The sequence below is a fragment of the Lonchura striata genome, chromosome 18 (assembly GCF_046129695.1).
Source record: "Lonchura striata isolate bLonStr1 chromosome 18, bLonStr1.mat, whole genome shotgun sequence".
Classification (NCBI taxonomy): Eukaryota; Metazoa; Chordata; class Aves; order Passeriformes; family Estrildidae; genus Lonchura; species Lonchura striata.
The window spans coordinates 8,830,432-8,844,890 of NC_134620.1; the positions used below are offsets into that span (position 1 = coordinate 8,830,432).

At 44.8% G+C, this 14,459-nt stretch overlaps 1 protein-coding gene across 18 annotated transcripts in view; it reads right to left on the reverse strand.

The window, feature by feature from the left end:
- Positions 1-14,459, reverse strand: part of FBRSL1 (fibrosin like 1) — a 501,938-nt gene that overhangs the window by 278,880 nt on the left and 208,599 nt on the right. For 16 of the 18 annotated variants that reach the window (XM_077787180.1, XM_031506236.2, XM_077787189.1 and 13 more), the window contains one exon: positions 3,355-3,456. The exons of the other annotated variants lie outside the window; for them this stretch is intronic. In XM_077787180.1, coding sequence (XP_077643306.1) covers positions 3,355-3,456 — 102 coding nt within the window. The remainder of the gene's footprint in view (positions 1-3,354; positions 3,457-14,459) is intronic. 18 annotated transcript variants of the gene reach the window in all.

Sequence of the window (14,459 nt, forward strand, 5' to 3'; positions counted from 1 at the left end):
TGGGTCAACACAACAAAATAGCAATATGGCTTATCTGGCTCTTAATTCTTTGGCAACTTCCAATTACCTCACACTGAAAAGCAGCAGAGGAAAATCCCATTTTGGAGAAAGGCTGTTGACTCTGTTTTGGTTGTAGAAGACCTGAGAGTACACGTGCAACAAGGATGTTAGCTCAGTAGTAGTTTTTAAGGGAATTTTACATCAACACTGGGAACATAAACAAGTGGCAGATTTCCATCTCCTCTCTGCACCACAAAACTTGGGCTAAAACTTCACTGGTTTTCTGCTTTGAAGTTTCATCATCCCAAAGAAGAGCCCAGCCTCAACAAATCAAACCTCTGCAGCCAGAGATGATTTCACTAGATCATAATAAGCATTTTTTTCCCCCAATGACCCATAATAAATGGCACTCAGTGTAATGTCTGGAAAGACTTACTATACAAGCCAGACAATTACTGTCTCACTATGAAATCGTGTCATTCTCTCCCCACAGAATTTTCACTTGTGGCAAGGAAGGAGCAAAATGCTCTGGGTTTCATAGTGCATGAACCAATGGCTGTTTGTGTGTGTGTGTGCACAACATAATCAATCATTTGCCTCCGTTTTCTTTAGAGTGCAATTATTTCTCAACAGACCAGGCCACCTCTTGACTTCACGGTCCATTAGAGACTAATGACATGCATTAATGTAAATAAAGAACAACTTGCTGGCATCCCACTGAACAAGTCACCTTAAGAAACAAATGGCACAGAGGGGCTAAGCTGTTCAGAATAGCACCTCTGAAATGGGAACCAGTGAAGCTGCAGAGAGGACCTAGTGCTCCCAAGATGGCACCACCACAGCTGACACTTTGATGGGCACATTTCCCACCACACCTGCTGTGTGCGACCTTACAGCAGCCAGACCTGTCACCTCCTGCCTCATTCACTCCATTGTTCACCCCACTCAATGGGGAAAGGCACAGGAGGGAAGGCAGCACAGAGAGCAGTCCTGAAGGCCAAATGCAGCGAGGAAGAGCAGGAGAGTGAGAAACAGCTCAGGTGCCTTCTGCTGCAGAGCATCCATCTGCAGGGGCACTGCTGGGCGCTGGAGCCTCGGTTTGTAACCACCAGCCTCGAGGAAACACCTTCCCTGCCTTCCCTGGGCATCCTGACTGCCCTGTGCTGCTGATCCTGAGCACATGTAAGGAGTTGTGCTGCTCCAGTGGCACAGCAGCTATTTAAACTGTGTGCTGGGACACACAGCTTCAGAGCCAACAGGGACCAGGCATGGCTGGACAGAAAATCCTGCAGAAATCAACACTCTGTAGCATGTTGTTGTCTCCTCTCTTTCCCTGCTTCCTCTCTACAGCGAGAGAACCAGCCTGCCTCCTCATCCCTCTGCACAGAAATGGGGAAAACCATCTGATTGCACCCGTGGGACTTCCTAAGACTTTGAGACAGTCACTAAACAGGCTACAGAACATGTACCAGTACACGAGGCAGTGTTATATGTAATTAAAGCTAAATTGCACTCATCAAATAACGAACGAAGAGCATTCTGTGATTCATGAACCTTACTTTTCAAACTGTTTAATTACTAATTTGAAAAATTCTCATTTGCGATGGGTCACCAGGTCACGAGAGCAGCTTCAGCAAAGCTCTGAAGTGTGCCCCAAGCCTCCAGGCACTGCCCAAACGTCTCCTCTGACTGAAAAATAACAGAGTGCCTATTTCCCACTGAATTTCACTGGCTGCTGAGCAGGCTTTGAAGATTTTGCAGAAATTAGGCACTTTTGAGTCAATTCCTACAGGCTCAGCCTGCAACTTTGGGGGCAAAGGGAAAGGAGGAGAAATACTGGAAGTGCATCGGCTTAACAAGAAAAGTCTCCAAGACCACTTAAGGCTTTGACCTAAGCTAATGGCTAAGCTGGAATATGTTATTCCTTTCCTGCAGCCCCACTCTAGATGCAGCTCCAGGCACTCCTGCTCACACACCCGTCAGGAGCGGCCGAGGGGAGGGGAAGCAGAGAATCCCATCGGTGTGTGTGTATAAAATCACCACCATTACTGACTAGTAACACAGCCAAGGATGTCCCACAGCCAGGGGATTTGTCCCGGGCCCCCCCGGCTGCCCGGCCCCACGGCGGCGCGTGGGCTCGCAATCCTGGAAGCAGATCACAGGACATGTTATTTTTCTCTTCCTCCCACTGCGTCGGCTGTTTACAGCACCCCATTCACACTCCAAACATGTAGAGAGAATTTTCCCCCGTCACATTTCCCTGTCAGAGCTGTCAAGCTGAATCCCGCTTTAATCTGCCAAAAGCACTTTTCTGCTGACATTTTTAATAAATACTTTCAGCTTTTAAACACATTTGTGGGAGCCATTTTTTCCCCCTTTTTCTCCCTTTTCCTCTTGTAGAACAGGCTCTGAAAGCCTTAATAGCAAATACATTACACTTATCAAAGGCTTTCCCCCCCTCTTCCTTTTGCATCCTGAAGCGGAGGTAGTGTTTTCAATTTTAAAGCTAAATTAACTGTCCAATTGAATTTAGCTGGTGTGAGCCACTTTCTGTGACAGGTTTTAGTTATGAAGCATATTTTACATTAATAGAACTCAACATGAAAACCACTCGCTCTGGGATTTCTGTGGCTTGCCATTGAAATGGCAAATTTAATATTTCAGACATGCTCGTGCCAGCGTTTGATTATTGTTCTTCATTTAAATCTCTCCTAACGGGAAAGGTCCTAATTAGTAAAAAATCATGTTTTAATGAAGGCGAAATGCTAATTGCTAACACAAAAAGCCTTCGTATAAAATTATCCCAGCACTGCCATTGATTTCTTGGTGACTCAAAAGCCCATTTGTGTGTTTACACACTAAGGCACCATTTGCTTTTGTTTTATCATAACATTTCACTCAATGTACCGTCGAATTTCCTGAGAGAAAGACAGCTTTCCCCCAAAACCCTCTCATATCTTGGCGGCAGGAAGCATAAAATTAGATGAACTAACTTTGCACCCAAACTATGTGATTACGTGCAGCAGTTAAACCCAAAGATGCTGTAAAAAGCTTTTTAACACAACTTCTTTGAAAAAACAAAACAAACCATCAAGCCATTTTTCCCCAAGGAATAACAATTCCATTTTGTTTTCCCATCTCTGATCTTTCGCTTATCATATTATTTGCACCATGATTATAGTGTTTGCAAGGCAGCTCAACCACTTATGCCGTAACATTCAATCATGACATAAAAAAAAGTTATTACACAGTGACCTCTGGATGCCAACATTTGTTCAGCAAGATTTATGAAAAGCCATGTCAGCAGCGGGAATTGCTGCAATGAAGCGATGCTTTCTCCTGAACGGTACTTACATCACTGAGACGGTCCCTTGAGCTGCTCCGCTGAGAGCTTGTGGCCTCCCTGATGCTGTCTTCCTCGCTATTTCTGCCACTTCTGCTTGTAGGGACCTTCATCTAGAGGGAGAAGAAGGAGGGGGAAAAAGGAGATTTTCAAGCACTGCTCTGCCACCTGTTCCCCAGGTTGCCGACAGCAGTTTAGTCAATGTCTGGCTCCCACGGCACCGTGGAAGGGAGGGAATGCGTGGGGCTCTCTGCACGTGTGTCCATGCTCCTCTTCACCAGCGTGGGAGGGAAGGTGCTTTTGGCACTCCTGGGAGCAGGTGAGGCTGTGCCAAAGCCCTTGGACACAAGAGGGAAGTGGACAGACAGAGCCCCTTCACTGAGCTGCCAGCACTGCTCAGCTGGGACACTGCTGGGGCTGCCTGGCCATCCTCCCCAGAGATGTGCCCTGGGGCCACCCCAGGGACTGCACTGAGAGGTCAGGACGGGCACTGAGGGACGCTCGCTGAAAGAACTTGCTTGAAATACTACAGAGAATTTGGAGTACATCAGGATTAGCTCTTACAGCCAAGGCTGGTGCTCTAACTGCTGAATCATCCCACTCCCTTCAGCTGAAATTGTGCTTGTGTGGATAGAAGTGAGAGAGCCAATGTTTGAAATCACAGCAACCTTCCTCTTACATCTGCAAAGAGTCTTACAGGGGGAGGAGAGGGGTAGGATAGATGTCATTCACAGCTTCATTCCTGGGCTCATTTACTAACAAATTATTCTGCTAATTCCCTCATGAAATATTGGGTGGAAATAAGTGTTTAATTTATTAATAGGTTCTATTCATATCAGTTTGGTTCCATTTAAATTACACTATTTAAAATGTCGGCTTGTACAAATTGGTATTTTTAATGGCAATAAAATCCCTTTGTTTCTTGCTGTCCTGTTCCATGGTGGTGCTGGCAGCCAGCAGGGTTTGCCTGTGGTGCTGCAGCCCTGCCCCTGTGGTGCTGGACATGCTGTCACCACGTGGGCACAGCAATCTGAGCACTGGGAGCACTGATCACTGCACTCCATGGATGTCTGACAGTGCTGCCAGTTAAGTGCCCTACGGTCTGTTAATATTTTTAATGAAATGTTCAGGGACTGTGTGTGGAATGGGCTCCAGTTCCCATCCAGGTGCACAGCCCTGTATGGGCTTGGGTAGCAGAAGTAAAAGGAAAAGAAGTAGAAGGAAAAGTATCATGATCAGTAGATTTCTGATTGATGTCCTTGCTCTGCATGCCTTTCTACCACCTTACACCTCACCAACATGCTTTCTTCTGCAGGATAAGACTTTGAGAAACATCTAAGTGATAGAAATCAAAATTTTTTCATGGCCACCTCATCATATAACCACCATTCTCAGTGCAGTGCCCTGTCTCACTCCTCGTCCACCACCTTTCAAATATGCTGCTCACCTGAAAACTTTTATCAAGACCAATATTTCATCTTTGCTCCTTTGTCAAAATGTTTAAAGGCACAGCACTGCAATGAGAGGTAATCCCTGCTGGGGTCTGCTAGAAGCATTTTCAACAACAGGGAGCTTGTATTTGCAACCATCCACACCACGTATCAAGGCAAGAAATAATCCCCTTGAAGTTCATGATGTTCAATCCATATTGTCTGTTTCCTTAATAACTAGGTCAACAACATCAAAAAGAGAAATCTAACTATACTACATCAATATTGGCCATAAGCCATGAAATTTTTAATTCCACATATAATTAAGTAAATTTGGTACTATATTTTTTCCTAAATACATTAAATGATTGTCATTCGCTTATTTTATTCTTTTTGAGGTCTTTATTAAGCAATTACTACTTCAGCTATGCCATTATCTTGCCTAGGATTGATGCCAAGCCAACAAGACAAATGGTAATACCCCATTAATTACAGCCTTTCAAACACTGGCACTCCAGCTTTTTTCTGTCATTTGGGTCTTTCTACACTTACTCAAAACCCAACTCCACTGGTTTAGAGTCATCACCCAGTTCTTCTAAAACTCTTGGATGTAAAGTATCTGACCTGCCAATTTCAAACCTTCCAGACACAGCAGGTGCTTTGTTTCACCCTGAAATAGGAACCACTTAACCATTGCAGGGCAGAATTACAGTTTCCCTAAATACAGTACAGAAATGCCCATTGAATTCTGTAGCTTTCTGATTTCTGATCCATAACTTTATCCCTCCCACCTAGGAACACATCAAAGCCTGTCAAAATTACTACACTTCTGACCTAAACAACTCCTAGACAGCTGCAAATTAAAGGAAAAATAAATTATGCCATTCCAAATCCTTTCACCTTCCCAAGTGCAAATGGTTGCTAGAATTAATTCAAAAGGACTAAACTGACAGCTGTTTAAAGTTAGCACAGACTCACCCAACCTGTTACCAGACTGGATCCTTTTGCTGCTTTTCTTGAGTTACAGTCAGCTCCAAACACCACCTGTTTCTTTTCTCCAAATTTCATTAAAGGAAAACTACACCTACACACACGGTAACAAATTGAGACAATTTGACCTGACAAGGTCTTGCACAGGCAAGCAAATTAGAAGCATCACTGCTGCCATTAACCTTTCCAAGTAAATATCAATTATTAAACTTGCTGCACTACCTCTGTCCCCAGTTTGCTGCTGTGAATTAAGAGGGTCATCAGCCTTTTTGACAGATCTTGTTCATTTACACCTGCTGCCTGCCAGCAGGGGAGCCCGCACACCCGCAGCCCCAGCGCTCAGCCAAGCTGCCTTAATTCATCAGTAATTACCCTAATGAGCCACATGCAGGACCCAAGGAGGAGGACAAGTTGTTCTGCTAAATGGATGCATTGGTTTCAGGGCACTCTCGGCAGACCTGGGTATTAGCAAACTGGCCAAAAGCTTCTTTCCCAAAGTTGCCACTGGCTTAGCTGCTTGATTTCTAGTGATTTTCTCTGGGTGTTTTTGCTTGAGTTCTGGAAATTCCTCCTGACCACGTTCCCTGATTGAGTTTTACTATAAAAACTAGTATTCCTCTCCCTTGGAAAAAGTCATTACTGTTCAGAGCCTGCAAAGGTGAGGTGGGCCAGAGGCAAAGTGGGCTCCTGGCCCTGCTCCCAGCCTGGGGATGTCATCCCCAGCTCAGCATAGACCCAACAACCCAACTCCCCAAATCCACAGGCAAACACACTGCACCCTCTCACACAGCACATTGCCAGGGACCTCCAGAGGCACGAATGCAACACCAGCCATGGGGATTAAACACCTCAGGTGGATGAGCCACTAAAACTGGAGCAGCCCATATTGGTTCTCCAGGGTATTTACCCACAGTGGCAATGTCCTTCAGCAACCACAATTACATATGCAATTCAACATTACAGGCTGTTCTAACCCAAAATCCAATCCTTTTCAGACACACATTGTGTGTCCCCATCCCTCTGCATTACCCACTGAGTGTACCCAGGTCCTTGGGCAAGAACAATCCTGTGGATGGGTTTGCCCTGTTTGAGGCAGAACTAATCCAGACTGTCTTCCCAACTGGAACTGAGGGTTCCAGCCAGCCTAACAGAGCCACAGCAGAGACTGGGAACAGCAGGAGGAAGTGTGTGGGCCAAACCTGAGTGTGTTTGATAGAGCTGCCCTTAGGTCTGCTCAAAGTGTTTTGGGAGCCATCTGAGAAGGAAAATGTCTCAACTCTGATGCCCAAAGTTCTGCAGAGAGGGGCTTGGAAAGGTGCTCCTCAGCCTCCAGGTGGGAGGGAGTCTTGTCTTGCACAACAGCTGACTGCTGTGTCACTTCAGGAGAGCAAAGCTGTAAGTAAATAAAAAGGCATATGGGGACAACTGAAGCTCTTTGTGAATTTATATTTTCCAAACCCTAAGACAGCAAGACATTAATGTCCATGCATATGAACTGAAACACTGAATAGGTGCTAAAGTTTTACTCCAGCAGAGCCTGTTTCACTGTTGAAGGGAATTCTCTAAAAGCATTAATTAAACCCAAAGCTGCTTAAAAACCAGTCCAATGCAGTCTCCTGCAAGATAAATAACACCCCAGACCCACCACACACCGCAGAGCAAAGCTGGTGGCAGGCAATCCCAGCTCTCTGCAGTCAGCTGTCACCAGGAAGGCCAGATTTGTGTTTGGGAAGGTGGAAGAGGCCGTTTCCAGGTTGGTGGGAACGGGCCAGGGCTGCAGGCAGGGCTGGCTCGGTGGGGAAGGACCGGGGCAGGTACAGAGGGTTTGTAAGGCCACAATCAATTTGCATTCTGCAGGTGCTCACACACAGTCCCAAGCCACGTTCAGAGCCAAGAATTATGAACCTTGCGCTGTTGGACATCATGTAGCATGATTAAATATCATAACTCATCCCACTAATAGCTCTAGCTCTGCTATCCTGGAATGCTGCTGCCTTTCCATCTCACCCATCCAACTTCCCCCTCCCTACTTCTTCCTGTGGGGTGGAGGAATATATGAATGGGCAGAATGGGCCTTGCTTCCCTGAAAGGGCTTTATCATTACCACTATGTTGGCTCTCAGCCCCCGCTTTTTAATCATAATAGATCAGCCTGCTCTCCATTTACTTAAGCTTTTCCGATGTCAGAGGGAAGCACGTTTTTATTTGGCACACCTATTTTCCCATCATGGGCACGCTGCCCCTGCTCATTATTAATAAATACACTTCGATTTATCACAAGCTCCATTTGAGTGCCACGGGGAGCCTGGGGCAAAAGGAGACAAATTCTTTTCTTAAGTTGTTGTGAAAGGTGCTGGGCTTGCCGACCCTCACCCCCATTAACCCAGCCCAGCTCGTGTGCTCCTACTGGGAGCTCCACGGGCTGTGCAGCGGCAAGCTCGGACTGATCTTGTGCCATCTCAATATATTTGTTCATTATCTTGCGCACACACAGAAGCATTTGGAAATGTACTCGGGGCACAGGCCAAATTGAATCATCTGCCTTCATTTTCCACACGATCTGAAGCTACAGCTGCTACAACAGGCTGTGGGATTTTTATTTTCCTTCCTTAACAGTTTTTTTTTTCCCCTCGCTCTTAAAGTCACAGCGGCCTCATTTCAAACCCCTCGCTGTTGCTTGGGTTTGTATCTGTGTTGTATAAAACAGGTCTTGCTTACACACAGGGTGGGAAAAGAAATTCCCAGCAACCTCTCTGCACAGTTCTGAAGGAAAGACGGAAAGCAGAAGCCTGAGGGAGACACATAATGAAGATATTAATCTCAGGGATGCCTGTTCTGGTGGCTCAGATGGGTCTATTAATCCACTAATCCTGTCACCTCTGCCAGTGCATAGGCACCAGCAGGAATGGCGCCCATCGACTTTGTGCTGCACTCTGGAGCCAGGAATGGTCCATGAAAACAAAGCTGCCCTTCCAGATCAGAAGGGCAAAGAGCTCCACACAGCACTGAGCCAAGTTACCTCCTTTCAGGAGCACATTAACTTTGAGAAGAAAGTTTAATTCCTTTATAAAGCTCTGGAAGATCCACTTTCATTTGTCTTGAGAGAGAGGACAGACCAAACACAGCCTCTGGATTTCCATATTACCGACTTCATGGTAAATCTATTTTGGCAGGAGCCACTTGGAGATAAGTGGGTAGAGCTGAGAGGCATCCAAGTCCCAGAGTTTAGGTCCAAGCTTTCAGATCACCAGAGACAGGGATGAATCAACCTTATCATGCTCATCTATCTAAACTAATGCTGCTGAACACCACTTTACATCTCATCAGCAGGTAATGACTTTATCATCAGCTCTGCCAAAGGACCCTTTTTCAACTCTTTCTACAGGGTTGAAGAAAAATTTCCTGCAGGTAACGTTTCATTCAGCAAAGATCATGATTTCCTATGGTTACAAGAATTGATGACACAAATTGTTCCAAAAACTTATCAAAAATAATTGTATGGCCTGTCCCCTTCCCAATAAAGGATGAAAAATATGCTTAAACAATATTTTCAGAGACTTTTTTACTAACATTTGCTTGCATTTTATTATCAAGTCCCAGATAAGCTCATGTTTCTCTGGTAGACCATCAGCAGTAGCAGCTTTCTGCAGCAGGAGACAGTAAACTGCCTTAATAAATACAAATGGACAATTTAATTAAAATATATTGGAGACTTGGAAAAAGTACTATTTGTGGATGAAACAGTCTATTAAGGGATCGCACTCAAGGCTTCCTCAATGTATTTTAGGCAGGCAACAATAAGTGGTAGTGAAAAAGTGCACAGAGCTCTACCCCAATGATTAAAGACCACGCCGAAATTATAAACGTCTGTTTTCCAGAAGGGGGCGGGGGGAAGTCACCCAGTTGCCTCTGGTTTTAATGTTTGAAACAAAACAAACCATTTGGCTTTAAAAATGTACTTCTTTAAACCTGAAAAGGCCCACGTATCAAAACAAGGTGGAATCAGCTAAACACATTACTTCTGATTTGTTTCCTTGAAAATCCAGCCTTAATGCATTCTAACAAAATTTATCTATCCCAAGCATACCTCATAATGAGATCAACTGGGAAAAATATCAAGCTTGTTTGTATATTTTATACTTGCTCTAACTTGGCAGTTTGGAGATTATGTATTCCCTAGGTCCCTCCTTAAATCGTTTCACACGCTACAATTTGATTTTCTTTGCTTGCCCTTTTCCACAATTTTTTTTTTTTGATACATTTTATTGAGTTCTGGCTCAGAGGGAAATGTTTCCTTTGAATTAAGGGTGCAATCATTTTTTCTCCCCTCTAAATAAGGACATATGGAGTAGAAAGCAGTGTTATGGTTTGAGTATTTTATGATTGAAGTAGGGTTCGTTTTAAAAAAATGACAGTAGCATCAGGTTGGATTAGAGTAGTTTTTCTAATTGGGTGGTGCTGCTGTAGATACTGTGATGGGCTATCTTGGCCATAACTCATTTTAAACAGGACACGTCCGTTTTTACTTACTGTGATGAAGAAGCAAACAGCAGCAGTGTTATGATACTGAAGGAAAATTGTCCTTTTTTTTTAACAGTCACTCAGTTCCATGATATTTCCAAGGTTAGTGTTTGCACATTTACCTGCTATGCAGACTACTGGTTCTCTAATTCTGGTTTACCAGTTTCTTTTGGCTAATCTACATCAATAACCTGTGTTGCAGCCAAGCAGTCTGTGACACAGTGGTTCATTTTAGCCTCTCCCTGGGATGCAGAGAACTTGAATTGATGCTAGCAAAGGATTTCTGAGCTTAGACTGAGTCAGCTGCTAATGCAAGGCAAGTACAACAACTTCTAATAAAAAGTATTACCAGTGAAAAACCAAAATATTCAAAAGCCACTGATAGTTTCTCAGCTACAAGAGCAAAACTAATTACTCCTTAACAACCTAACTTTACATCTTAATGCTTGCAACCAGGTATGAGGGTCACCTTCCATTTCTAAGAGCAAATGAAACCCAAGCTCCTTAGGTGCAGGCAGCTGCCTTTGCAGTTTTTGGAAGAACTCCTGTCTGGTGCTGTGATTAGCCAGGGCAACATCCTGCAATGAGCTCAGCTTCAGCTTGCTGGGAGACACTTCTGCAGACCTGGTGCCACCTCTGACTAGTGAGGAACTCTGTCGGAGTTCATGGTTCTTGTGGTTCCATGGTTCTTGGTTCCATGGTTCATGGAAAGAGCAGGCCAGCACCCTGGGGTCTGGAGAAGCCTTTCTCCCCAGTGGCCAGCACACAGAGGCCGTGTGGAGCAGCAGGGTTGGCTTTTCTGCAGCTCTGGAACTGCTGCAGTGATTTTTCACAGCTTCTGGGCTGGCAGGTGGCCGCGGCTGCGGAGCGGAGCCGGCACCGCTTCCCCAGCACGGCCCGCGCTCTCAGGATCAGGAGCCTCGCTGCCATGCGAGACCTAATGCTTATTTTGGAAAAAAGCTGGTGCTTAAGCAGGCAAAACTGCTCGATTTTACAGCTGCCATCAGGCCTGCATGGCAAACTGCACTCTGCGTGCCCCCAGCCGCACTTGGCAGATGGCAGCAGACAGCTGGGAAAATCTGGGTTTGACATACGTCAGTGACAAACTGTGTCAGCGCAGACCTGCTCGGGTTACAGGCAGCCAGCGCTGGGACTGGGACTGCCGAGGGGGAAAGAGCATTCCCAACCTTTTTAACTAAAACCTGCCTTCACAACAGGGCACGCAGATGGCACCTACGAGCCCTCGGGGCTGGCTGGATGAGCCAAGCAGAGTGGCACGTGTTGGGTTTGTGTGGCCAAGTCTTGGTGGCAGGGTGTCTTCTGTGAGGAGCTGCCAGAAACTGCCCCAAGTCCAGTGGAGACAATGCCAGCTGGCTCCAACAGGGACCCACGGCTGGCCAAAGCCAGGCCCATCAGCAGTGGTGGCAGCACCTCTGGAATAACACCGTTGAGAAGGGGGGAAAGTTGCTGCACAGCAGCATTTGCAGCCAGAGAGAGGAGTGAGAATATGAGAGAGAAACAGCCCTGCAGTCACCAAATCAGTGGAGAAGGAGGAGGAAGAGGAGCTCTAGGCAGCGGAGCAGAAGTTCCCTGCAGCCTGTGGTGAAGATCATAATGAGGTGACAGGTCTCAAGGAGTAGCATCCAATAAATAGCCCATGAGAGAACTGAAAGCCTCTGAGCCTCTTAGAGCTGAAAGCCTCCGTGCCTCTTGAAAATAAGATTTGTAGGTTCAAGTTTCACATAAAGATGATCTGAACCTGTGACTCTCAGTTATAAAATGCCATCCAATATGCATCAAATAGAAAATTGATTTGGCACGGGTTTTTTTTGGTAATGGGAAAGCAATGGATACACTGAAGATGAGCTGAGAACTCTTAGAGCAGATGCATCAAGTGTTACCAATCTGGTGCAGTGGAGCATAGCAAAAGGATCACTGTAAGGGAAGTAGCTCCAAGCAGGACAGGGGGATGATTGACTGAGCATCCACTTAGCAAGGAGAGAGCTGTGTTCAGCTGGAGCCAATGGACTAAATTAGGCTGAGCTTACATGATGCTTTTAAACACCATGTAGGAGGCAATCAGAATTGACAGCTTTAACATTGCTGCCATCTATGCATACAGATACCATCTATTAAAGGATAATATCAACAGCTGTGATGTTCAAAGCAAAAGTAGATTTAATATACATATTAAATTGTCCAGAGCTTCAGGAGATGTTTCAAAATATATTAGGAAATTCCACCAAGAAAAGATATCTCTGTATATTACAATAGTTCTCTTCTGGTAATGGTACTCCACAAAACTGAGGACTTTGATTTCAATATGAAAGGTGATTTTAGTAAAAGAGGATCCCAAAAAGCAAGGTAAACTTATTACTAATTATGTCAGAAAGGCAAAGCATTCAGTGCAGTTCAGCCTCAACCTTGGGAAGAAAACAGACATTCGGATAGCTAAGGGAAGATATCAGACAGCATTTGCCAAGAACAAAATCCAGACCTGTCACACAAGCAATAGAATGGAAGGTCATGTCACACAGACGTTTCAGCTGATCTTGGAATATCCACTGAGAAGACAAACAAAAGACAAGTATTGGAGACATATTTCAGAAGAACAAAAAGGCCTGGCTGGGCTGCTATAGGCACAGTGCTGTGACACCAGGCTTGAGCAGCAGAAGAAAAGAAAACCATAACTGGAGTAAATTGACTCAAATTATTTCAACAAGGTTTTCTGGAAAATTAATCTTCTTGAATAAGCTTGGTTTCATTTCTTCAATGATTCTGGCTGAAAAGGGAACTGGATAAATGTGATACATTTAGGATTCCTGGTACACTCACACTACAAGACATTCTGATAAAAGTTAGTGCTGTATAAATATCAATGTAGCATATTTTAAGTGGAGACCAGATCAGCTGAGTTCTCAGAAAGCAGTGTCAATAAACAAACATTAATGTTCACTACAGAAGGTAAAAGGATTTAAACAAGATTTGAAGCTATTCAATAGTCACATCAATATCTGAGAAAAAACGTTATCAAAACCACTGCAGATAAAATTCATAGATGCCAATGATACCATTTTAGAATAAATAAGGAAGAGGAGGGGAAGGCAGCCTTAGGCAGCAGCTTGAATTCTGTGGAAAGCACACCTCAGGAGAAAAGGTATCCCAAAGCAGGGCTGCACTGTGGTCATGAGGAATGAGAGCAGCTCCTGCAGAAGAGAGGCTGTGCTGCCAAACAGAGCCTGTTGGGAAAGGCTGGGAGGTGACACTGGACTGTGTGTCCTTGTGGTCCTCCTGCATAATGCTACACCTAAAGGGAACTAATCCAACCCCTCAACAAGGCAAGAGAGGCCACTTTCTCTTGGATATAGCATTGACAGGAATGATTTTGGAAGGTCTTCAGCCTCCCCAGGGCACCAGCAATGCACAGCTCTACTGGACAGACAGCCCATGGTGGTACAGCCTAACCCATGGGACACACTTGGAGTTGTCCTGAACTGGTCCAAGTCCTTCTTATGGGGATCACAGAGACCAGCTGAACCATCATTTAAAAAAGCAGAAATTGCCAGCAGCTCCCCAGGTGTGAGGCACTGCAGGTCTCACCTTTCCCAGAGCTGGGCACAAGAGCTGTCCCCTGATATTGCCCAACAGTGAAGGCAGCCTGCAAACCCCTTTGGGTTCTTCTTCACAATTCAAGGCAGAGACAAAAACACCCACATTCTTGCTCAACAATTCACTCAACCCCTCCAAGAGTCCCATGTGAAAAAGCTGTGCTTGGAACAGTTGGGTTTCAAATTCATTGCTAGGACTCTGAGGCACCACAATAACACAATTAAAACACCACCAGATGTGTGTCATATAATATATGTTAAAAAAAGAAAAGACATACTGTGTGCAGATACAACAACAATTTGCTGTTCAAATTAATTCAGGAATCAGTACCATCCCTATAAACCCAATATATAAAACATATGCTACTGTAGGCATGCATAAATTGCATGCATTTTTATCCAGATAAAGCCACACGTGCAACTAATAAACCAAAGTAAAAAAAAAAAAAATAAAAGAAACACAGTAAATAAATAAATGCAAAGGCTGCCTAGGGAATAATGAATTTTGCAGAAACTGCTGTCAAAGATCACAGTGCTGTGCAGAGCCCCAGCCCTGCTGGTCCCTACC